This window comes from Zychaea mexicana (assembly GCF_025766255.1).
Source record: "Zychaea mexicana strain RSA 1403 chromosome Unknown BDB00scaffold_218, whole genome shotgun sequence".
Lineage (NCBI taxonomy): Eukaryota > Fungi > Mucoromycota > Mucoromycetes > Mucorales > Lichtheimiaceae > Zychaea > Zychaea mexicana.
In genome coordinates, this window is record NW_026516881.1 from 8,509 (window position 1) to 30,363 (window position 21,855).

Here is a 21,855-nt window from a genome sequence, read left to right on the forward strand (position 1 = left end):
ACATTTAATTTTTACTAGGTGCGACATTACTTTTTGGAAACTCTGTACAAGAGCAAATAGTACCACGGTATTAGGAGCCATCTCTGCTTCAGGATTAATCAAAGTTAGTGTGAGAATACCTAGTCCTCGTAAGAAGAGAAAAGCTGGTCAAGAATCTGGAATTCTGAGCACTGGAACTGTTACAGGTCACTACGTCAGCTTTTTGAAGGAAACATGAGATGAAATGGATAAACATCCACATATGAAAGGGCATTATTTAATTATAGACAACGCCCCGATACACACTTCCAATGATATTGCAAAATATGTTGAGTATCGTGGATATCGATGTGCATATCTTCCTCCATATTCTCCTGAGCTTAACCCAATAGAACAATTTTGGTCTCTTGCAAAGAGCAAGATTAAACGCCAACGATTCTTACAGCAAGAGACCTTATCAACAAGAATCCGTGAAGCATGTAATAATGTAGAACCTACAGACTTTATTGGGTTTGTTTCTCATTCACATAGATGTTTAGATAAGTGTCGTAGAAAAGAGAACCTGTAAGCTCGTAACCGCAACAGTAAGAAAATAATCGTAATATAAAAGGTAAGTAAAATTTTATCTATTATAAGTTAGATATCAAAACTTTATGAAAATAATGTCCAAATTGTTCTTCATTTGACGGCTTAGTGCAACATTCGCAATGTTGTTTCTAAAAACACGCGACATCAATATCAACAAATGCGACAAGATTTTTTACAAGATTTTCAAAAAATGCGACATTTGATTTTCTAAGCAAACGACTTCAATTTTGGAGCATGTGACATTAATTTTGCTGCCAAGCGACATTGATTTTTATTGGCCTGCGACATTGATTTCTACTGGCTGCGACATTACTTTTTGGAAACCCCGTGTGTGGCCGTCAACAAGCTTAGGTTATATGCACTTATCTAGGCCAGGGACTCCGCTGGCTGAGGTTACGCGCTGGGTTGTTCAGCACCGAACTCTACTTTTCCTTGCACTTTGAACGTTCACAATGGAATCTAGCAGCTCCAGCAACCCGTACCGCGACTATAATGACGATGAACTTATTCAAATACTCGAAAACCAACGACGCGAGCACCAACGATTCTACGAGAGTGGCGATATTATCGACGACATTGATCATGACGATCGTCATCTGGGTGGCATAAAGCGACCTCCTATTCCCGATATGCGTTTCGAGCCTCAATTCAGAAAATCTGTTGCAACAATGCGTGAACAGGGCGCTACCAATGCTCAAATATTCTTCTCTGCTGTCATTGTCAACCAGTTTGTCATGCCCTTTATTAACGGGTTCTCATGGAGTTTACTGTCTCAAGTGTGGCGCTGGTGGCGTGTACGGGACGCCACAAAAGTACGCTCTACAACATCGTCTACCTCGTCGTTTGTTCGTGGTATGAAATACGGTATTGCTAAATGGTTCCGGTAAGTTTCGAAATACATTTTTTGTTTATTTGATTGAAGATGCTGAGATATGTATCTTTATGAATGACTACGACGCCTTTTTACTTTACTCTTCTAACATGACCATGTCGCTCTTGTCTACTATAGTAATGCTTACGAAACATTCGTGCACTTGCCGACGCTGACGCAGGAACCAAGTGGGTTCGCGCGGCCAGCGAACTACTAGAAGAAGATGATATCCATATATTTTACTACTGTACATTTCTGTTACTTCAAGTCAATTTTTCGTATGTCAAAAGTAAAGCTATTTTTTATCCATGCATACATGTGCACCTAAAGTATCCAGTGTGGGGAAGCATTGGAGATGTTCATAAACTGATTGGATACAGACAGGGCGATGCCTTTGATTGGTTCGGTTTGTCAGTAATGCCGAACTCTAACGCCCTATAATAAATTCGTACCTATCGGATACAGCTTGCTATAACGCATTTCGCTTTCTCGCTTCCATTCACTTTACAGGTCATCAGCATGGGTAACGACGGGGGATCTATACCACGACGTATCGAATTAGTCAAGGAAAAGCAAAAAGAGGTCAAGATCAATCCTGATCTTGAACGGATCGCTGCCTGGTTCTACTGTGCCTTATCAAAGGTAAGAGAGAAAAGAAAAGCTATGACTTCGATTTTACTATAAGGGTGTTTAAGGAACAGTCCAGATTCATCTGATTCACGGAAATTGTTTAGCAAACATTACAAACACCCATTGTATCGTGCGGTCTGGGTAAATTGTACAATCAGGATGCCATTATTGAATATCTTCTCGACAAGAATGCTTATGGTGATGGCGACAAGATCTGTTCCCACATTAGCTCTCCAAAAGACACTGTAAAACTCAACTTGACACCCAATCCTTCATACGATGAATCCAAGTCTGACAAGGACTCAACTACCATGGGTCACCTGGACAAGGAAATGAAGAGTCGATTTATTTGCCCGATTTCAATGAAGGAGATGAATGGAAAGCACCGTTTTGTCTATTTGGATACCTGCGGCTGTGTCTTTGCCGAACAGTCTCTGAAAGAAGTCAAGTCGAAGGAATGCGTTTCTGTAAGTCATGTTTTTCTGTTCACATGTACATAATATCGCTGCGGTTTGAATGGTTGTAAAAGAGATGATAGGAAGCTAACAATAAGTTGTGTTATTAGTGCGGTAAACCTTTTGAATCCGAAAATGTTATTGTCATCAATCCCAACAAGGAAGAGTTGGATGGTATGAAGACGGTTATAAAAGCCAAGAAAGCACAAGCAAAAGCTGAAAAAGTATGTAGATTTAAAATGTAGCTATCTGGTCAAACTTAAGGAGATAGCAACGATTGCTGATTAGATTTCTTTCTTTTACTCGTATTATAGAAAGCAAAGAAGGCCGCCAAGCAGGAGGGTGGATCAGATAAAGAAAAGAAGAGAAAGCGAGACAAGACTTCACCGCCACAGCAGTCCAGTTTGGCACCACCTGCTAAGAAGTCCAACATTTCTTCGTCCGCAGCTGCTGCCGTGATGGGTAAAGTGGCCCAAGAGCTTGCTGAGAAGGAAAAGAACAAAGAGGTGTCGCAAGCAGTGAAGAGTATATATGCAAAAAAGGAGGTCAAGGGCAATTACTTGACAATGGGTACATTCAACCGTTACGCATCATAAACGCAAAGATTATAATCGTTTTATATCTTTTTGTACATAGCAAACTACATTTCCCATAGCTTTTCTTTGAACCATTTGTTTTACATCATTTTTCGCTGAATGGAAACTTTTCCCGTGGGAATACCGGATTTCGTGCCTGTTGGGAACTCAATAGGTCCGTTCGCTTTGAGTGTGTAATCGCGGATGAGGACAGAGACGATCGTTTTGATTTCTTGTAATGCAAACCAGCGACCACTATCATTGTTGAGAAGAAGGTGTTATTGCATAAAGATCCTTAAATAAGCGCCCAATGATAATAACTTCTTCTCCAATGCTTACGGGCATGCATGTTTCCCCTCGCCAAATGTTAGATAGCCATCACCAATTTTTGTTGATGGACAATGCATATCAACATAACGAAACGGTTCAAAGTTATCATAATTTCCAGCGGTATCCTTTTGCAATTCGTTATCATGGTGATTCATCCATTGGTTCAACAGAACATCATGGCCTAAATTACCATTTGTATCAGTTTATGCATTATTGCAACAAATAGCAAAGAAGGAAAAATAAGACCTTTTCGCACAAGCACACCACACTCACCTGAAGGAATAACGACACCGTTACTGAGAGTAATGCTTTGTCCCCCTGTGTTTGAATGAGGCAAATCCAAAAAGACATTCTTGGCACGTAATGCTTCACGACAAACGCTGTCCAGCTTCACCAGTTTCTTGATAGCATCACCAGTGAAAACATTGCTGTTAGTGTGATCATCGCCGAATACTTCTTTTTGTTCTTGAAGAAGCTCGTCGATAATTTCGGGTTGCTGCAATAGGCGGTATAGTACAACTGTGGCGTGCTCTGAGGTGGTGTGTATGGCTGCGAAAGTGAGAGCGATCATCCAATGTGTGAAATATGTATAGATGTTGGTATCACTAGATGCAGGTGGTGCATAATTTTCGATAATCTCTTGCAAAATATCAGCCTAGTGAATAGCATAGTATCATCATTATTTCTGTCAGATCTATGATATGGTTGCTGATAATATATAATTAAGATCGTTACCGGTCTTGTCCACGAGGGTTCTTTCCCGGCGATTCCTCGCATGCGCCGATCAATTTCTGGTTTCATTGCTTCGATCATTTGCAACTTGCGCTTCCGGATGCGCGGAGCATATTTCCCGGTATACCTAAGATATTTCACGCACTCATCAAATAAGCAACTGGCTCAAAACTTGTAACTATGAGTTCTCGATATTGCACTGTACATACCACATGCGCAGCCTATTCAGTGTAGAAAAACGCTCAAAAAAGACGCTATCCATACGGATTGACTGACCGACATCGGTTGTAATGTACTTGAAAGCCTCCACCAGCTCTTTGTTTTCGCAAAGATCTAAGCCGACAAATATTGAGGCACTTGCTTTTGCGACCATGTGTTGCACAGTCAAGAACAGATTGGATAGCTCCCGAGGTTCTAATAAAGCTCATATATCTTTAAGCAAACTATAACGTATCTTATTCTTGTACATCACGCAATAAAAAATAAAGAAAGTACCTGTCAAATCCCCTAATGCTTCTTTCAAACCAACGTTCAGCTGTATGATTTAATATGTTCAAGAGTAGTACAAAGTATGTGCAAGCATTAAGGAAATTAATCGCTTTTCAAGTCGAATTACAAATTTCATAATGGGAAGTGATCTTACATAGGCGACTGCACGCGGCGTGTAACTCTTCATTTGGACCGTCAAAGATTTGACAACGACTGATCGCACATCTTGGCTCGAAATATCATCCTCTGGCATACCTGTCAGCAGCCTGATATCAAAATTCTTGATTTATTATATTACATACAGGTAATATCAATATCAGTATATATGCACATGGCTTCGTAATGGGAAAAGCAAGCATGAGACAATAGAGAAAGAGTGAAATGGAAGTTTTTTCTTCCATACCTTGGAGGTACCACCGGCGAAACTAAAATGATCGTTAAAAAGTATCTCGCGGACATACTTGCCCGAGACTACAGTATGGAGCTGATAGCATCATGCAGGTGGATGTGTTTAGTATGCATCGTTGTGTACATTGAAAATATTAATGACACCAATGCATTCCAGCACGTGAACCTATCAACATCGACAATAGTAGCTTACTCTTCCAAAGATGTGCGCACGGAAAACCGGACCAAGTGCTTTGTGCCATTTTTCGACGAACGCTTGAGGGTTCTTTCTGTACTCAAGCGTCGATCCTACAAATGGATTATGATATGGGACGGAGGGACAATCTCCTTGAAGCTCCTATCAAGTACGATAATATGGGAAATGAGCACTGGGAATAAAAAGCAAGCCTAGCGTGCTTTGTACTGAGGAAAAGCATATACCCTTGTATTAATCCATTGCTTGTAAAGTGCATAAACAGATACAAGAGCAGCAGCTGTTGCAAGGATTCCTAAGCGTCGCTGTTGCGGATCGCTTGATAGCATGATAAGGCTTTGAGCAAGTTCCATGTTCTTACGATTTGTCAAGAATACTGAAAGAAAGAAAAGAAAGCAATAATTGGTTTGATGTTCATATAAATTTTTCCTTCTAGTGCGGAAGACAAATTAACGATGAAGAATCACATGACTTGTGCCAAGCATGAAGGGTGCCAATGATTTCTTTGTGATTAAACAACGGGTCAGACAACATTACAGCTTTATGATATCTGATAACACGGGCTGAGCCTGCATGAAAAAAAGTCAGCATTTCTTGATGAGGAATGCAACCGTGATCCAAGCCCCTCAGAATTCGCTGGTGCACCATGTCTCTCTCAGGTTAAAGTTTGCTGATGATGTCTCTAGGTTGATCGTGTCCTTGTGTGTACATGTTTGAACAGTAGTGAAAAAGAGTTAATTTACGCTACGTTATCTATACACATAAAAAAAGATGCTCTAACAAGAGAGTTTTATATTATAGAGTTTACAAAAAAGCATCATCATATGATACATATTGATAGATGGACAATAATTTGGAAGTCCTGAAAAATAGTTTGTCGACTAAAGGCTGCCAGTGTTATATTATAAAAGCTTCTTATAACAACGAAAGCATCTTTACTGGCCAAATGAGTGGGCGGTGGCTGCTCATGGTATATTTGTGAGGATAGTGTATACCGGATATCCGGCGCCTTCTCCGGAGTACGCATGCCTGCGATAGCATATGAATATAGAAAAAACAGGTTAGCTGGATTCATGGCTTATGCGTTGTTGATGTTGATCCGCATTAGATACCCGAGGCAAGGGGGTATTTATTTTGATCTGCAGCACAACCCATCACCTTGTTATAGCTCGCACCAATGACGCTGTCAGCTCGCCTAATTTTACAGTAACGTACCAATCGTTGAAATTGAAAGCAATAGATACCATCTTTTATTGTTTATGAAAAAAGAAGCCTTATGCGTTAACATGAGCATTTTACTTACTAATTATGATAGATATACATGCAATTGTAGATAATTATGTAAACCGTTCGGGTGAATACATTTTTATTATGTGTTAATCAAAGACATATAGTATTGGCTTGTTTGGTTCTATGATACAAGTAACAATACATCATCATAACACAGGAGCATTTTTCTACGCTTTCCGTTGAATGGTAACTTTGCCAGTCGGAACGCGAGTTCCTGCTCCTGTTGGAAACTCTATGGAGCCATTAGGTTTGAGGATGTAATCGCGGATGAACAATGTTACAACAGTCTTGATTTCTTGCAAAGCGAACCATCGACCACTACAGCATATACAGCGAGGTTAAACAAGAATGAATTTTAAGTATGTGATATGACTGCACTATTAATTATCGTCGTCGCTTTTCTATATGACTACCGACTTACGGACAGGCATGTTTTCCTTCTCCAAATACCAGGTAGTCATCACCGATTTTCGTTGATGAGCGTCCAATCTCAAGATGACGGAACGGTTCAAATTTGTCATAGTTTCCAAGGTTATCTCTCTGCAATCGGCTGTCGTGATGGTTCGCCCATACATCTAGCAGAACCTCTTGACCTAGTACAGTGGGAGATGTTAAATTAGCTCAAGGTATGCTGATTCGTATGGTCGCAATGAATTGAAGCTTATGTTACTGGAAGAAAAAAAAACCCCACCTGGTGGAATAACAACACCGTTGCTTAAAGTAAAACTCTGTTTACCAATATTGGTATGAGGCAATGTAAGATATTCGTTTCTCATACGTATGGCTTCACGGCAAACGCTAACCAGCTTTACAAGCTTTCTGAGAGATTCACCGGTGAACACATTGTTGTCTTTGCTGTTCAAAATATCTTCGCCAAAGACATCTTTTTGTTCTTGAACAAGCTCGTCTACAATTTCAGGGTGCTGAAGCATTCGGTATAATACTAACGCTCCATGCTCTGTAGTCGTTGCTACCGAGGCAAAAATGAGGGCAATCACCCAGTTGGTAAAGTAAGTGTAACAATTACCAGGGTAAGACGGCGGTGGAGGATGGTTTTCGATAATATCCTGCAAGATATTGTCCTACATAACACTTTGAGACGTTGTTAGTCTATAATTTTCTTCTATTAAAGCTATTAAGTATAATCAACAGGAGAACAGCGCTTTACCGGTCTTGTCCAAGAAGCGCATTTCCCAGCAACTCCTTTCATGCGTTCATCGATCACCGGTTTCAATGCCTCCGTCAGTTGCAACTTTCTCTTTCTTATAGCTGGCGCATATTTACCGGCGTACCTTTTGTTTTTATTAATTAGACAAAGGAGCTCAAATATAGTTCAATGAGGAAAAACGTTCCAGCCAGACGTTATTCACGCGCATGGATTGGACCACGTCAAATACTATATATTTGAAAGCTCCCAACACCTCTTGATCTTGACAAAGATCCAAGCCTACAAAGACGGACGCACTAGCCCTGGCGACCATATGCAGGACTGGGGGGAACAGATGAGGAAGTTCTCGGGGTTCTATATAATTATTAGCATAAGCAAGATGTTTCCTCCCTGATATTATAATCTAAATATACTTTACCTGCCAAGTCCCCAAGAGTTTCTTCTAAACCAATGCCTAACTTTAGATATTCACGATATTGACCATTAGTAGACTTGCTTGTAGGATGCTTAGATGAAGTCTTACCTGAGCCATCGCTCGTGGTACATAATCTTTCATCCGCACTGTCAAAGAGTTCAAAACCACTTCGCGTAGATCGTCAGTATCCACATCATACTTTGACATTCCAGTCAACATCTGAGGCTAAATCGCTATATACAAACATAAGTGCAATTAGAGACTTTTTTTCTCTTTCAAGTGGCAGTATTTTTGCGTAATTACCCTGGCAACAGCTGTAGCAAAACTAAAGTTTTCATTGAAAAATATCTCGCGGACATAGCTTCCCGAGATTACTGTTTGCATCTAAATACCCGAAGGTGCGCGTTGAGTTGTTGCTCTTGTTAGTACATATTGATTTCCACCTGCATCTTTGCTTTTGCTGCTGCATGTGCATCATGCTAAGAGAACAAGGTGACAATGGAAGTTAGCTTACACGTCCAAAAATATGAACCCTGAAGACCGGTCCCAGAGCAGCACTCCATTTCTCAACAAATTCTTGCGGGTTTTGGCGATATTCGAGTGTTGATCCAATCATTGGATTTGTATATGGGACCACGGGGCATTTATCTTCGAGCTCCTAATAAATCAAGAGTAAATTTTTTGATAGCCACATCCCAAAAATAAAAGAGGACAATACGCACTTTGTTTTTAAGCCATTGATTATATATGGTATAGGTTGAAATAAGAGCAGCAGCAGTCGCGATGAATCCCAAGCGCCGTTGCGATTAATTGTTAGGAAAATATCACAAGAAGGTTTTCAGCGAAAGCCATATTTTTGCCAGGATTGGAAAAAAGCCCGTTAAAAGATGCTTAATACACACACACACACACACACACGAATCGACACATCAAAGTTCATTGTCAGCTCAGTCCTCCCTTTCGTATTATAGATCAAGTAAGCACTCTTGTATGGATTTCACAGTTGTCAGGCTAATCTTTGTGAATAACGCATCTGCTATAACGTGAGTGGTATACATATGACTTGACCACACATCAGGTGCTCTAGGCCCATATCAAAACCCTACTATAGCAGAGTGTCGATCAACTGATGTATCGCTGCTGCGCCACAATAAGACTGCTGCGGCACGATGTTGTTTACATAATAATAACTGAACTTTAACTTTATAGCGTGCAAAACGTATTGAGACGTGCAAAAAGGCGGACACATACATCTGGACTAAATAATCTGAAGTAGCCAAGACACCACGGAGTACGCTAGCCACCATTATGCAAGTGGCAGCAGGGTGCTCTCCAAAGGGCGTGTTTACATTCAAGCAGATATGTGGATAGCGATTGCAGTAATTCTTACCGCAGCAGTTTATATCAGACGGGCAACTCGGAGGTGTTGAATAATTTATTTTGCTAATAGAAACTGGTCACCCTCAACTTTTATTTTTGTTTTCCTTAGTTCTCATATGTTCGTACATTTTTTTGGGTGTGTATGTCTTTTCTCTTGCTGTTGTTGCCGCCCATATTTATATTCTTAAAGTCACTAGAAAAGTCGATTGGAGCCGTCGTCGCATGTATCTTATGTTAATAGTGTTCGTCTTGGATGCATCAATTTCTCCTAGTTCTAGCGATGCAAATTTGCATATCTGCTGCGCACTAGTAGTATATGAATAACAAAATTCATATAAGGGTATAGATTTATAGTATTTCCCTGTTAGTCGCGTAAAAAATCTACGACGTCCATAAAGCACGCTGCAAAACCAGTTAAACTAAATCCTTTCAATAATGATATCTATAAAACAAATATATTTTTACAATGGGGACAAAAACAAACGGGAGGGTGTATATGTATATGACATTAGGTGGTATGGAGGAGTGCGAGATGCGCTATACAGGGACAAATTTGATTCTAGCTACCATTTCGTGGCAAGAGGGTTAGCCAAGCTTTGCGTGACAGCATGATATTGTGTCCGCAGCAGCTTGTGTGCTCGTTCTGATGAAGGATCGCCGATCCACTCACTAGAATACGTCAATTGAGCACAGAGTAAATTAGTCTCTCTTAAAAAAACAAGCTGTGATAATTACACTTACTCGTATATGGATTTGAGAACTTCATTCTCTTCTGGAGCTACACCAGGGACTGTCTGGTACACGCTCTCTACACGGCTGACCCAATCTTTGGCGCTCAACACTTCTTCCGAGTTGGGGTTGGGAATCTGACCACCCCCATTGACACAACCACCTGGACATGCCATCACCTCCACATAGTGATACGAGCATTTGCCGGATTTGACCTTGCGTACAATGTTTTGGATATTTCGGAAACCAAATGCTGTTGCAAATCGCAAAAGTATCCGACCATCGTCGCCCTGCAAAAAGTATTCTCGTACATCTGCGTTCTTGCCAGTCTTCACAATGACACGAGCATTATTGGGTGCTGTAGCTGGATCGGTTGGAACATCGTGGATATTGAACAGTTCTCGAGCAGCTGTGCGTAAAATGTATTCAAGATAGCCACCAGAAGAGGAACCAGCCGTGCCGAAAGCCATCTGCATTTCTGCGTTTGTGACAGTTTTGTTGAACCTGTATGATTTGTCTAATTAGTATCTCTACATACACTAAAGAGAGGAAAAGAAGGGTCGACTTACATGTCATCGATCTCTGCCTCTGGAAGTCGATCGAATTGAACATTCTGTTCCATAAACATCTTTTCAATCTCTCCCGTGGTCAAAACACAATCGACCTCACGAGTGTTGAATTGTTCTAAAAAGAAATCTGGTCGGCTTGCTTCCAGCTTTTTGTCGTAGCAGGGCATGACAGATACGTGATAGATGGCACTTGGACTATCAATTAAACAATGTATGATAAGTTGAAAATTTGGACCATTGAACATAACCAAACTCCCTCCTGACGACAAACCACTTACGACGTATTCGTTTTTGATGCCAAGTAATCTTTGACCAGTGTACCCATCATTTGTTGAGGCGATTTGGCAGCAGTGATATGAGGAATGACAGCTCCGTGAGTCTTTTCGGCATAGCAAACCCAGCCAGGGCAGGCCGAAGCGAGCATAGGCATATCCTGCTGAGTCGCTGATCCATCTCCATCCTCATTCTTGGCAGCCGCTCTTCTTCGTGCTCTTGGACGACGTTTTCCATCCTCTGCCTCCTGCTGCTTCTCTGCATCTTGTTGCTGTAATGCAGCTTCCAACTTCTCACCGCCATTCGCCATATATCGACGGAAACGGTCAACAAACTCTCGAGCTGATTCGACCAGCGATAAGTCTCTCGAGAAGGACGTATCGAATACATGATGTGCGCCCAAATGATGTTTGAAGAAATACACAAGACGTTTGTGGACCTGCAGCGGCTCCATGTTGTACTTGGCTGCCAACGACGCCCGAGACTGAGGACTAATGGATATAACGATCGTGCGATGCTGACTTGGATCGTTATGCTCGATCGCTAATCGATTCGTATTGAGAATGCCGTACAATTCTTCTTGCGACTGCATGGTGATCAAGACACTCTCGGCCGAAGTAACGCAGCCACTTAAAGTAGAAAGAAAAGAGAGTTTCCTTTGTCAGCAACATGCTTTTCGCTTCCCACAATCACCAGGTATGTTCAATTACCTGCAGGCTAAACAGTCATTTAGAGTAATAGAGGCCTTCTCAAGTTTCGATTCACCGCCGTCTTTCGAGATCTCATAGTAATCGCCCTCTAAATCGACCTTGATCTCTGTCTATAGTAACAAAGTGAATTGATTACTAATGCCGCTCTTAGACGAAGCTTTATAAAGGAAAACGATCTTGGTCAAGTATACTTACAGGTCCTTGGTCTTCAGATTTTTCAACTTCGACAGGCTTAATACAAGCTTGCGAAGGTGCAATGTAATCGTTTAGATCGGTAAGGACAAGTGCAGAGGAAAAAGCCATACTGTGGAAATGGTGGGGGAGAAGAATAAGAAATGACTTAAAGATAGAAAATTAAAAAAAAATGCCGGATCAACCGGAGCATCAAAAAAGATGAGATCTCGTTTGTTTCTGATAACAAACATACACAAAGATCACACTGTTGTAAGAGGAACTTTATGGAATCCGTAGTTGAATGTGTGTATATTTACAGTAGTGGTTTGTCTTTTATTTACGCCTCTTCTCCCTTGTTTTGGCCTTTAAAAGTCATAGTCATCATCTTCCATTGCCTCTCTTGTTCTCTTTGCTGCTCCCGGCTCTGCCTGTTGGTCCACTGGGCCCTGTGTAGCCGCCGGAGTCACTTGCATTGGCGTGCCAGTATCGGCTGGAGAGAGCGTAGAAGTCGGTTGCATGGCGTCGGATAGTGAGGATGTTTGTTGTTCGAGAATGGGTTGCGGTGGTGGAGGAGCCTAATATCAAGAGAGTAGGCATCGCATCTCCTATGTCAACAACATTATCTATTCTACACTATTACGTCGCTACTTACGTCTGGGACTATTGAGAAATTTAAGCCAGTCAGGCAATGCTTCTCTGCAGGAAGTCGTATGCCATATTTCTCTGGAATGAGTGGTAACGGGGTCTTGTTCTTTTCTTCAGCAAGTTCAAGCAATAGCTATTCATCCAACCGCAAAATTTAATAGTTTATTGTTAGCAGCTAAAAACAACTTTTTGTTGCTTTGTACGACGAACTATTAAAAAAGGTACCTCTTTCGGTGGCGGGTTTGTAAAAGAGTGATTTACTCGACCTTGAATGGCCAGTTGTATATCGTCCAAATCAAGATCATTTTTGCTTGCGTGCTCGGCATAGATTAACGCGTCTTGCAACACATCTGAGGTATACCCTACAATCCGAAGTAGAAACATTATTTATTACCGCAAAGACAAAGCGAACATGTGTTTTAAGAAAACATAGTGATTCTTACGATGAGCGAATTCTAATAATTGGGGTACGACTTTTGGATCATACTGTTCAACACCCAACGATTGTAGTATTAAAGAGACTATTCGTGCATCGCGTGGCTGCGCCTGTTGCTTTTGGTACTTTGATTCAGCTGGCATCGATGAAAAAAGTGTGGGAGAAGAAAGAGGCGTTTCAAGGTCGGGGTATCAAAATGGAAGTTCTCTCTTCGTTGGAAAGACTGGTGTGAAGAGGGTCACCACCAGAGTGGAAAGGATGAGCTTAAGGCTATTACAAGAGCGTAAGTAGCTCCCATTTGAATATAGCCCCTTTCTAGAAGCGTGCAGAATGGTGTGCAAGTTACATATTCAGTAGACTACCAACAACTAATTTTAGCAAGGCTTTTGCCGTTGAGATGGAGGAAGAGGGCATATTATCGAGACGATCATGGCTACCCATATAAAAATAGCAATTGAAGATTAGCTGCCAGCCATCATAGACTAACGTGTTATAACTTCAGCACCTGCTTCAACGATATAAACTATAATAGGTTCTGGGCCTGTTGCACCTGACAATGTGATGTATTGTAAGTCTACAGCATAAATACTAATTCATTTGACATTTATACTCAATACCGTCCATCGATATCAACATCATATCCATGACCTATCCTAGGCAGCAACTGATGATTATGCGACCTTTTCATTTTATTGAATAAGAAGAGCCAGCGGATCATCATCAGCAGCTATGCAAAATGCACCCGTAAGGCATATACAGTAAATCGTAACAAAGGGCATGAGGATTACACGTCTCAGTAACCTTATCACGCCTTACACTTTCCCATTATACCATGCTTGTATGCATTACGCTCCCAAACTGTGGTTTTAATACAGTCTTATTGGTCAGTTAGCTTCATAGAGCTCATGGGCTTCCAGCGATGTTGTTGGGTAAAGAAGTGTGTTACTGAGTATTACCCATCTGTCCTGAGGCAGGCAACCCCAACCGTCATTAGCTGCTTGTGTGACATATTCAACCTATATCTCCCACCTATCACTCGCATGAGCATTGATAACTAAAGCATGTAAATGTGCAGCGCATATATCAGGGCAAGCTTAAAATGATTGAAGGAAAGGGAGGACATTAAAACATGTGCATGTGTTCGAGAATAGGGCGATTTTCCCCCACGTTGATGTGCCCGACCGCTTATTCCATCTCCGGGAGCAATAGAGTTTGAGAGTGTGGCATAAAAAAACAAACTCGCTAAAACTCAAATGAATCCGGAACATTGACTGTCAGAAACTACTGCCTTGGAGTTTATCTAAAGTTGAGAGCTTTGGACTATTTACGCGTAGAACATGGTAAGAAGCAAAATAGGAAGCTTGGAAAGACGAGTGCAATAAGTGAGCGAGTGAGTGAATGAGGGCCAAGAGTGTACTCGGCCAAAAAAAAAAAAAAAAAATTATTTTTTTTTTTTTGCTGGAACAAAAGGGAGCAGAGAGCAAGTCACCTTTTCCATTCGCCCTCTCTCTTTTTTTTTCTTGGTTTTGTTCCGCAAGTTGATTTCACGGGTTGAAGCGACCAAAGCTCATGCACCAAACCAACCAAGTTCATTGCAACCCAAAAAGGCACAATGGCCTAGTAACGAAGAAGCAGCAGAGTGGGTCACCACCCGTACTGTTACCGCCAATATATCGATCCACTACCGCCGCCTATGACACTATTTACAATAGTTGTACAGACAAGGACAATAGTAATAGTAATGATGATATCAACGACGACGACGACGAAGACGACGAAAACAACAGCAGAAGAGAAGAAGCTCCGTATCACATCAATCTGACTATTCAAAACAGCCATGTGTCTCTACTAGCATTAATCGACGCCGTCTATCCTCCACTTCAATGCACTGAGTGCAATGTTGTATCACACACACGTCAAGACCAGCAAAAGCACTTCCCCACCCATCCACCTCGATATCATTGCCTGCATCCTCATTGCGAATTGTTTTTTAGAACAAAGAGCGCACTACGTTTTCATATATCACGCACACATTTGGTTCAGCAAATTACTCCCAACACTACTGCACGAGCAGCAGCAACGATCATGAGCATCAACACCAGCATTATCAACAACAATAACAATAACAACGACGATAGCATCATTTATCCTCAGCCTTCCATTGTCACTGGCATCGACTCATTACCCACAACACCAACCTGCACATCGCCACCAACACCGCCTGTACGAGCAGCAACAGCAGCAGTATCAGAACCGGAAACTTTAACACCACCAGCAACCGCCATTACCACCTCCACAACAGTGGCAGCTGTACCCTCTCCATCCCCGTCTCCACCTCCCGTTATTGTAAAAAAGCAACCATCTCCCCCCACGTCACCGTCATCTTCACCTATCGCCCCTTTGTTAGCAACGACGAAACAACCGAAAAACCAACAACAACAGCAAGCTCAGAAACAAAGGAACATCATGTCTTCATGGCGGGTCTCCTCATTTGGACGGCCACCGACAAGCTCACGTGCTCCACGCGGTTCAAAAAAGATCGTCTTGTCACCTCAAGTTGAAAGTTTGCTCAACTCTGTCTACCATCCACTTCAGTGCCCATCATGCCATCAACACTTCAACCGGAAAACCAACGTCATCAAACACTTGACAGATCAACACTATGGCGAGGAGCCATATCGATGCGTATTTGCGGAATGTCTGCACCCGAAACTGTATGCGACGAGGGAGGGCCTGGTGTACCATATCCTTCGAGTCCATGACCAACAGTCCGATGACAATTCAAATATTGATGGCAACAACAACGATACTTCCAAAATCAGCATCATCCATCCTCCTAGTAATCACTTTGTCTATAATCAAAATGCAATTAATAGCGAGATACACCACCACCACGAGCATCAAGATACTGCGAAACGAAGACGCATGGATCGGTAATAAAAGGGAGGCGAAGCCCTAGTGTAGTGTATATTTACATAATAGCAATAATATTCAAAAAACATTTACAAAACAAGGAGATAAAAATTCCATATTACTCTACCAATCCTTATCATGCGGTCCATTTCAAGCATCTTTAATAAAGTTTGTTTGTTAATGACCCATCAAAGAAGCGAAAAGTTGTTATCGATTTCCAGTTTACGAACCTCGTTTCTTGATGAGTGCCAAGGCACCTGACGGAACAGTATTTCATGCCGCACCGTAGGCATTTGTACGAACTAGAAAAACCGCAGACAGAGCAAAAGTGTCTAGGTGGGTATTGTGAAGGAGCTGCAGAACAGGTGAGATAGGATGGTGTATTCGGTGAGAGAAGTTCGAGGCGCTATTGAGATATATATCGGAAACCAGATTGACAATCAGTACAAAGTAGATAATTGGAGCTCTCTCTCTCCCCATCTTTCCATGCGCCCTACTTACAGCGTCTTCAAGAAGTACATTTAAATTTGTTTTCGCCGCATATACATTGGCCTTGGTTCCCTTGTGTCGCTTTTTTCGCGCTGCTTTAGCTAATGGACGAAGTTAACAACACGTTCAGAATTATTCCATATAATTGTTGCAAGATCCGGTGTAGTTGAGCTTACAATCGTCTTCTTGTTGTGCTAGTACATTATTGATGAGTCCTTCGACGTCATTGAGTGAATCATGATTGTCTCGTTCTAGTGAATCCAGTTGTCGTTTCAAATGCCTTTGTGCTGCTTCCGGATCGTGTCGAGTCACAGTGGCCATTCGCGTTCGTTCGCTTTTTTTTGACATTGTTTAAAAAAGTAGAGTGAGACTCTGTAGTACGCACGGAACAAACGGAAACAAGGCCTCGCATGCCGCCGGGTTTTCAAATTCGCCACCTCACCTTTTTTTTTGGTTCCCAGAGATATGCCATTACATCTACGTATGTGGGTTGCACTGTCCAAGTCACGCACGATGAAACTATGTTTGCAATTCTGATTACAGCATAGCACCACGCAGCATAGTATCAAGGGATTGCCTGGTATGATCAGTTAATATTGCACTCAAATTGTGCCGGAAGTGATATCATCACCCAGCGATATGATACTGATAAACCTGGAAAATGAACTACAGCGCGTCGTACAAGGGCAAAAAAAGCATATCTGATATGTCGTCGCGGTCGATCAAAATGCTGTTGATTGTTCTCTAGTTCCAACCGATAAACAGCTCATTTAAATTCGAGAAATAGTCATGTACCCAAGGAGACGGGGTTGTCATGCTTGAAAAAAAGCATGGTTGCCATGTCAATAACTGGTCACTATGTAATTTCAATGCTAGGGTACGCCCCTTGTTGGTTGCTTTAGACGACCTTGTTAGCCCATTAACCATGACTACCGGTGGATGTTACAAGTGGGATCGTCGCTTGTTTGCGTACGTAGATAGGCAGCAGCAATCATAGTCGAATACAAAAGACCATGCTTCAGACAAAAAATAATCGGTCGGGTCGGGACGGGTTGAGTTTCTGCAAACACAAAAGCGGTTTAAAAAGAAAGGGACCCTTTTTATTTCACTCTTAACAGAAACAAATAGTCCGCATTGGGATATTTTCTCAAACAAAAAGGAACGATCTATGATCATTTCACTGTCCCTTATCCCAGCCTTGCATGTAGCTTGAATTGTTCTTTCGAAAGAGCCGTTGCTTACTCTCTGTGGTTAATTAAAGGGCTACATAATAAGTAAAACATGCGTGTGAGGTTAGCAGTTCTTTCACGCTTGTCGTCTATGAATAGTTCATCCGTGGACCCTCATGGATATGGATTGGGAAGGGAGAGGCGCAAGACACACACAGGCATCAAATGACACGCTTGTCGATTAGACAAAATGCTACTTCTTTTTTTATCTCAAACTACTTTCCTTAGGACTTGTTTCTGCCCCTTCTTCACTTTGAACCAATTCTTAAAGAGAACCTCTAATTCAAGCATCCCTACTGATATTGCTGCTTATGAAAGAGGAAATGGCGGGGATCGGCTGTAGTCCCGATGACAAAAGGGCTTTCGTTGTTTTGCCCGTCATTTACCGCCCGTGGATTCCCGAGGAGTGTCGGACTTTGGAGCGACATGTGAAAAGTAAGCGGGAATCTTTTGGTTGCCCTAAGTATTTCAAGCTTTTACCAACCTCTTGCGTGTGTCTTCCCCTTCTTCCTTCACACTTAATCTTTCTGTCATGTTCAAAAACGTCGCCACCACTATTGCCCGCAACTCTGGTGAGTTTCTTTCGCTCATTTCGCAACCCTTTTACCACGACAACACCTCCTTTCTCGAATAAAGAAGCGTTTACTCTGTTTATATGTTACGTTTCCTATATCGTTTAGGGGGGGAGGTGGTTTATATAGTATTACGCAAGCCCTGGGATTTTTGACATGTGTTTCTGTATCTATAATATTTGAATAGTTGCTGCTCGTCGCTCGTTCGCCAGCCAGGCTGGTTATGAGTCGACCGCCAAGAACCTTTGCATCAACAAGGATACCAAGGTTATCTGCCAGGGCTTCACTGGTCGCCAGGTATAAGACGGACGTTTTTTTTACTCTGAAACATACAAGGGAAACAGGAATATAGAAGAAAAGGGATACTAGGAGCGAAAGGAACTGATGGTTTGGTTTGCTCACGTTATAGGGTACCTTCCACTCCGAGCAAGCTATTGCTTATGGCACCAACATGGTCGGTGGTGTTTCCCCCAAGAAGGCCGGTCAGACCCACTTGGGTCTCCCCGTTTTCGGTTCTGTCCGTGAGGTAAAAATAATGGGAAATCTAACAGAATGCGGGGGAGAGAGAGAGAATACCGCTCTTTTGGAGGTGAGGTGTGAGGAAGAGCTAGTTGACTAAAAGGGAGTCCATTTGTTATCGCAGGCCGTCGAAGTCGCCAAGCCTGATGCTAGTGTGATTTACGTGCCCCCAGCTGGTGCATCAGCTGCCATCCTGGACGCCATTGAGAACGAAGTTCCTTTGGTTGTCGCCATCACCGAAGGTATTCCTCAGCACGAAATGGTCCGCGTCAAGCAGGCCTTGATGACCCAGAACAAGACGCGTCTTGTCGGTCCCAACTGCCCTGGTATCATTGCCCCTGAGCAGTGCAAGATTGGTATCATGCCCGGCCATATCCACAAGCGCGGCAAGGTTGGTATTGTCTCGCGTTCTGGTACCTTGACCTATGAAGCCGTCAACCAGACCACCGAGGTCGGTCTTGGCCAGACTTTGTGCGTGGGTATTGGCGGTGACCCTCTTAACGGCACCAACTTTATCGACTGCTTGAAGGTCTTTATGGAAGATAACGAAACTGAAGGTAAACTTTATTTCTGGTGGTGGTGGTGGTGGTGGTAGGACAAGCGAAGGATAAGTGGAGGGGTTTGTATACACGTGTGCACCGTGTGTATTGTGCGGGGTGAAAAGGTGTATGTATGGGTTCCATTGATGTTGTTGCTTACACAATATTGAAACCACCAATTCACTCCTCAGGTATTATCATGATCGGTGAGATCGGTGGTACTGCTGAAGAAGAAGCTGCCGATTTCTTAAAGGCATACAACCAGACCCGTGAGAACCCCAAGCCCGTTGTCTCGTTCATTGCTGGCTTGACTGCTCCTCCTGGCCGCCGAATGGGTAAGTGCTGGCTTTCTCGGTCCTACTAAACAATAGAATGCTTACGAGTGCAATGTCTCTTCAGGTCACGCTGGTGCCATCATTTCTGGCGGTAAGGGTGGTGCTGGAGACAAGATCAAGGCTTTGGAGGATGCTGGCGTTATCGTTACTCCTTCGCCCGCCAAGCTCGGTGTCCAGCTCAAGGAGGTAACGGGAAATGAACAATTGATGCTTACCTAATCGTCGTGATTTCGATGACAAAAATCATGTACCTTTTTTTGCTTACGAGTCCATTCTTTCTCTCTGTCTGTTTCTGTATAGGCCATGGCCGCCGCTGGATTGGTTTAAACGAGCACCAAGTAAAATTGCATATCTATTTCCCTCACCCCTCTTCCTCCATCACGTTCTCATTTGATCTTTCTCACTCTCACTCTCACTCTCTTCACTATTCACATACACACCACTCGCACGCAGACAACTCAACAACAACAGCAGCAACAGCAATAATCACTCCGTTACATATGCGCACAAACCATTCTCTTACCCTTCTTTTTCCTCGTACATACAATAACATAGAAATTATATTCCTGTACTTGTAGCGTCTGCACTACCGTGGATTATTATTTCCCCTTACGCTACCAGTAACAATGTCTTAGACAACCAAGATATATACAAATTGCACCTTTTTTAGAGTGCTTCATGGGATTCGAATGGGAGTAGTAAGTGTGCAGCTTTTGTGCCTGCCGTATCCTGGGCTATTATGTGCAGTGCTCGTGCTTGCCTCGGAGTTCTTTCCATGAGAAAAAGGCGTGTGATCATGGCGGGATAACTATTTGCCGGGGATCGTCGGGTGGAGTTGTAAAGTTTCTCAGTTTCATAGTAAACTCTGGCATAAAATCGCTATTGAACGTTCGATGGCAGGGACGAGCATATTAGCTTTTGCATTGGCAAAATAGTCAACTCACTGTCATTCTCGCAAGCATCGACATCAATACTTTATGCTACTATCCATTGATTGCTAGCAATATACACAATATGATAAAGGGTTCAACTATTGATGATGATGTTCATTGAAAAACCATAGAAAGCGTTCTGACTATACAAGCTGGTATTGGTTTGTACTTGGAGCAAGAAGTAATTATATTACTATGTTAGTTTTGCCCTTCCCTTTCTCCACTGGTTTGTAATTGTGATTCAACTGATGTATACCGCATTATACAATTATATAGCATGGTGATTTAACAGAAAGGGAAAATAAGGATCTATACGTGGTATCAAGACGTCAGTTACTTGCCCATAATAAGGCATATGTGTGTAACCTCTGCATCTTATTACTGCTTATGTTTATTTCGGTCCAGCGTAACAAACAGCCACGAGCAATGCCAATAATCCATCATCTGTTTCTTTTTCCTCATCGTTTTCTGTACTGTATTTTTCTCGAGGAGTAAGTCGTTTGGTACATCACTTGAAACGAAACGGATACCCGCATAATTCGGTTGTTTACTGAGGGTGGGGGGCAGTAATAGTTATAGTGAGAACACTGGACAAAAGTAAGGTTTCGGTTGAATATTCGAAATTGGGTTATGAGCTGCATTGCTGTCGTATGAAAAGTGCGTGCCCTGTCTATGCCCATTGAAAAAAGCTCTTATGCATCCCACTAATAACCAAAGATGTAACGTCGGCAAAGAAACTTTTCTTCTATTTAGCAATGAGCCAAAATTAAAGTCTGAGGGGGTTCCGCTTCAGCGCGAGCCACCCAAGCTTTCGCTGTTCTTTTTCGGGAAATGAATCACTCGCGAATCCTCCACCTTGGCGCAAATCGAGGGCAAAGACCACGCTTTTCAATCAAAACTTTTGGTACCTTATCTTTAGCCCTTCTTTTATTTTTTTTCCTTCTTCCTATAGTTCAACAAGCTTCGTGTGGGTACTTTTTGCTGTATATTCAATTCACACACTTCTTTCCTCCCCTCTTCCTCTCACTCTTCCTTCTTTCTCGCATCCTCTTTCACCTCTCACTCTCCCTCGCTTCTTTAGTCTCTTTTAATACGACCATCTCCAACTTCGACTATTGTATATCTAAATTTGAGCGATTCATCATCACGAGAAAAAAAAAGAGAGAGAATCCATTTTTTTGTTTGTTCAGCACATGGGAAACACATTAACCACACAAGCTTCGACGCATCCAGCTCCATCGAACACAGCAACAACATCCATTACTTCAACAACGACAGCAGCTAGCGT

General features: G+C 42.3%; 10 protein-coding genes across 10 annotated transcripts; 4 read left to right on the forward strand and 6 right to left on the reverse strand.

Annotated features, from left to right (window-relative positions):
• The first annotated feature begins 845 nt into the window (after nt 1-845).
• Nucleotides 846-1,901, forward strand: BDB00DRAFT_862833 (uncharacterized protein). The gene is made up of 2 exons (XM_053126093.1): nt 846-1,450; nt 1,577-1,901. The coding sequence occupies exons 1-2, from the start codon at nt 1,020-1,022 to the stop codon at nt 1,653-1,655; spliced, it is 510 nt and encodes a 169-aa protein (XP_052972403.1). The 5' UTR covers nt 846-1,019; the 3' UTR covers nt 1,656-1,901.
• Nucleotides 1,860-3,162, forward strand: BDB00DRAFT_252670 (Rtf2 RING-finger-domain-containing protein). The gene is made up of 4 exons (XM_053116661.1): nt 1,860-2,080; nt 2,173-2,535; nt 2,634-2,747; nt 2,838-3,162. The coding sequence occupies exons 1-4, from the start codon at nt 1,958-1,960 to the stop codon at nt 3,117-3,119; spliced, it is 882 nt and encodes a 293-aa protein (XP_052972404.1). The 5' UTR covers nt 1,860-1,957; the 3' UTR covers nt 3,120-3,162.
• Nucleotides 2,825-5,125, reverse strand: BDB00DRAFT_252706 (cytochrome P450). Its single transcript, XM_053116662.1, has 8 exons — nt 5,053-5,125; nt 4,804-4,929; nt 4,656-4,695; nt 4,370-4,574; nt 4,164-4,287; nt 3,702-4,083; nt 3,438-3,609; nt 2,825-3,353 (listed from the first exon to the last, which is right to left on the reverse strand). Exons 2-8 carry the CDS (start codon nt 4,900-4,902, stop codon nt 3,200-3,202), a joined length of 1,176 nt encoding a protein of 391 aa, XP_052972405.1. The 5' UTR covers nt 4,903-4,929; nt 5,053-5,125; the 3' UTR covers nt 2,825-3,199.
• Nucleotides 5,065-5,637, reverse strand: BDB00DRAFT_252712 (uncharacterized protein). The gene is made up of 2 exons (XM_053116663.1): nt 5,478-5,637; nt 5,065-5,394 (listed from the first exon to the last, which is right to left on the reverse strand). The coding sequence occupies exons 1-2, from the start codon at nt 5,601-5,603 to the stop codon at nt 5,227-5,229; spliced, it is 294 nt and encodes a 97-aa protein (XP_052972406.1). The 5' UTR covers nt 5,604-5,637; the 3' UTR covers nt 5,065-5,226.
• Nucleotides 5,638-6,707: 1,070 nt separating this feature from the next.
• On the reverse strand, nt 6,708-8,739 carry BDB00DRAFT_899998 (cytochrome P450; the record flags this gene model as incomplete). Its single annotated transcript, XM_053128547.1, has 8 exons — nt 6,708-6,858; nt 6,962-7,133; nt 7,232-7,622; nt 7,938-8,062; nt 8,127-8,166; nt 8,232-8,348; nt 8,427-8,507; nt 8,638-8,739. 8 exons carry the CDS (start codon nt 8,737-8,739, stop codon nt 6,708-6,710), a joined length of 1,179 nt encoding a protein of 392 aa, XP_052972407.1.
• A 1,177-nt stretch (nt 8,740-9,916) lies between these two features.
• BDB00DRAFT_862842 (cytosolic Fe-S cluster assembly factor) lies at nt 9,917-12,176 on the reverse strand. Its single transcript, XM_053126094.1, has 6 exons — nt 11,980-12,176; nt 11,785-11,894; nt 11,080-11,703; nt 10,802-10,996; nt 10,245-10,736; nt 9,917-10,172 (listed from the first exon to the last, which is right to left on the reverse strand). Exons 1-6 carry the CDS (start codon nt 12,085-12,087, stop codon nt 10,067-10,069), a joined length of 1,635 nt encoding a protein of 544 aa, XP_052972408.1. The 5' UTR covers nt 12,088-12,176; the 3' UTR covers nt 9,917-10,066.
• A 410-nt stretch (nt 12,177-12,586) lies between these two features.
• Nucleotides 12,587-13,182, reverse strand: BDB00DRAFT_777029 (transcription initiation factor TAFII31; the record flags this gene model as incomplete). Its single annotated transcript, XM_053120293.1, has 3 exons — nt 12,587-12,736; nt 12,829-12,965; nt 13,047-13,182. 3 exons carry the CDS (start codon nt 13,180-13,182, stop codon nt 12,587-12,589), a joined length of 423 nt encoding a protein of 140 aa, XP_052972409.1.
• A 1,684-nt stretch (nt 13,183-14,866) lies between these two features.
• On the forward strand, nt 14,867-15,808 carry BDB00DRAFT_740213 (uncharacterized protein; the record flags this gene model as incomplete). Its single annotated transcript, XM_053118446.1, has 3 exons — nt 14,867-15,076; nt 15,194-15,262; nt 15,395-15,808. Coding segments are annotated over 3 exons (693 nt in total), but the record flags the coding sequence as incomplete, so codon positions are not given.
• Nucleotides 15,809-16,044: 236 nt separating this feature from the next.
• On the reverse strand, nt 16,045-16,857 carry BDB00DRAFT_252871 (uncharacterized protein). Its single transcript, XM_053116664.1, has 3 exons — nt 16,618-16,857; nt 16,454-16,542; nt 16,045-16,358 (listed from the first exon to the last, which is right to left on the reverse strand). Exons 1-3 carry the CDS (start codon nt 16,787-16,789, stop codon nt 16,113-16,115), a joined length of 507 nt encoding a protein of 168 aa, XP_052972411.1. The 5' UTR covers nt 16,790-16,857; the 3' UTR covers nt 16,045-16,112.
• A 1,325-nt stretch (nt 16,858-18,182) lies between these two features.
• BDB00DRAFT_862853 (succinyl-CoA ligase subunit alpha) lies at nt 18,183-19,903 on the forward strand. Its single transcript, XM_053126095.1, has 5 exons — nt 18,183-18,242; nt 18,430-18,539; nt 18,652-18,768; nt 18,886-19,318; nt 19,492-19,903. Exons 1-5 carry the CDS (start codon nt 18,203-18,205, stop codon nt 19,662-19,664), a joined length of 873 nt encoding a protein of 290 aa, XP_052972412.1. The 5' UTR covers nt 18,183-18,202; the 3' UTR covers nt 19,665-19,903.
• Nucleotides 19,904-21,855: the final 1,952 nt, after the last annotated feature.

What these genes read in the sequence shown, in the direction of transcription:
- BDB00DRAFT_252712 (XM_053116663.1), bottom strand. Translation starts at nt 5,603, where the DNA reads ATGGAACTTGCTCAAAGCCTTATCATGCTATCAAGCGATCCGCAACAG. An exon ending in AGCAATGGATTAATACAAGG is followed by an intron (nt 5,395 to 5,477) that starts GTATATGCTTTT and finishes CGTACTTGATAG; the next exon opens with GAGCTTCAAGGAGATTGTCC.
- BDB00DRAFT_862842 (XM_053126094.1), bottom strand. Translation starts at nt 12,087, where the DNA reads ATGGCTTTTTCCTCTGCACTTGTCCTTACCGATCTAAACGATTACATT. An exon ending in AATCTGAAGACCAAGGACCT is followed by an intron (nt 11,895 to 11,979) that starts GTAAGTATACTT and finishes TTGTTACTATAG; the next exon opens with ACAGAGATCAAGGTCGATTT. An exon ending in GTTCTCAAATCCATATACGA is followed by an intron (nt 10,173 to 10,244) that starts GTAAGTGTAATT and finishes GACGTATTCTAG; the next exon opens with TGAGTGGATCGGCGATCCTT.
- BDB00DRAFT_862833 (XM_053126093.1), top strand. Translation starts at nt 1,020, where the DNA reads ATGGAATCTAGCAGCTCCAGCAACCCGTACCGCGACTATAATGACGAT. An exon ending in GGTATTGCTAAATGGTTCCG is followed by an intron (nt 1,451 to 1,576) that starts GTAAGTTTCGAA and finishes TGTCTACTATAG; the next exon opens with TAATGCTTACGAAACATTCG.
- BDB00DRAFT_252670 (XM_053116661.1), top strand. Translation starts at nt 1,958, where the DNA reads ATGGGTAACGACGGGGGATCTATACCACGACGTATCGAATTAGTCAAG. An exon ending in TCTACTGTGCCTTATCAAAG is followed by an intron (nt 2,081 to 2,172) that starts GTAAGAGAGAAA and finishes GAAATTGTTTAG; the next exon opens with CAAACATTACAAACACCCAT. An exon ending in AGTCGAAGGAATGCGTTTCT is followed by an intron (nt 2,536 to 2,633) that starts GTAAGTCATGTT and finishes TTGTGTTATTAG; the next exon opens with TGCGGTAAACCTTTTGAATC.
- BDB00DRAFT_862853 (XM_053126095.1), top strand. Translation starts at nt 18,203, where the DNA reads ATGTTCAAAAACGTCGCCACCACTATTGCCCGCAACTCTG. An exon ending in CACTATTGCCCGCAACTCTG is followed by an intron (nt 18,243 to 18,429) that starts GTGAGTTTCTTT and finishes ATATTTGAATAG; the next exon opens with TTGCTGCTCGTCGCTCGTTC. An exon ending in GGAAGATAACGAAACTGAAG is followed by an intron (nt 19,319 to 19,491) that starts GTAAACTTTATT and finishes TTCACTCCTCAG; the next exon opens with GTATTATCATGATCGGTGAG.
- BDB00DRAFT_252706 (XM_053116662.1), bottom strand. Translation starts at nt 4,902, where the DNA reads ATGCCAGAGGATGATATTTCGAGCCAAGATGTGCGATCAGTCGTTGTC. An exon ending in CGCCGCGTGCAGTCGCCTAT is followed by an intron (nt 4,696 to 4,803) that starts GTAAGATCACTT and finishes TAAATCATACAG; the next exon opens with CTGAACGTTGGTTTGAAAGA. An exon ending in GAGGGGAAACATGCATGCCC is followed by an intron (nt 3,354 to 3,437) that starts GTAAGCATTGGA and finishes CAACAATGATAG; the next exon opens with TGGTCGCTGGTTTGCATTAC.
- BDB00DRAFT_252871 (XM_053116664.1), bottom strand. Translation starts at nt 16,789, where the DNA reads ATGTCAAAAAAAAGCGAACGAACGCGAATGGCCACTGTGACTCGACAC. An exon ending in AGCACAACAAGAAGACGATT is followed by an intron (nt 16,543 to 16,617) that starts GTAAGCTCAACT and finishes TTCGTCCATTAG; the next exon opens with CTAAAGCAGCGCGAAAAAAG. An exon ending in ATGTACTTCTTGAAGACGCT is followed by an intron (nt 16,359 to 16,453) that starts GTAAGTAGGGCG and finishes ATATCTCAATAG; the next exon opens with CGCCTCGAACTTCTCTCACC.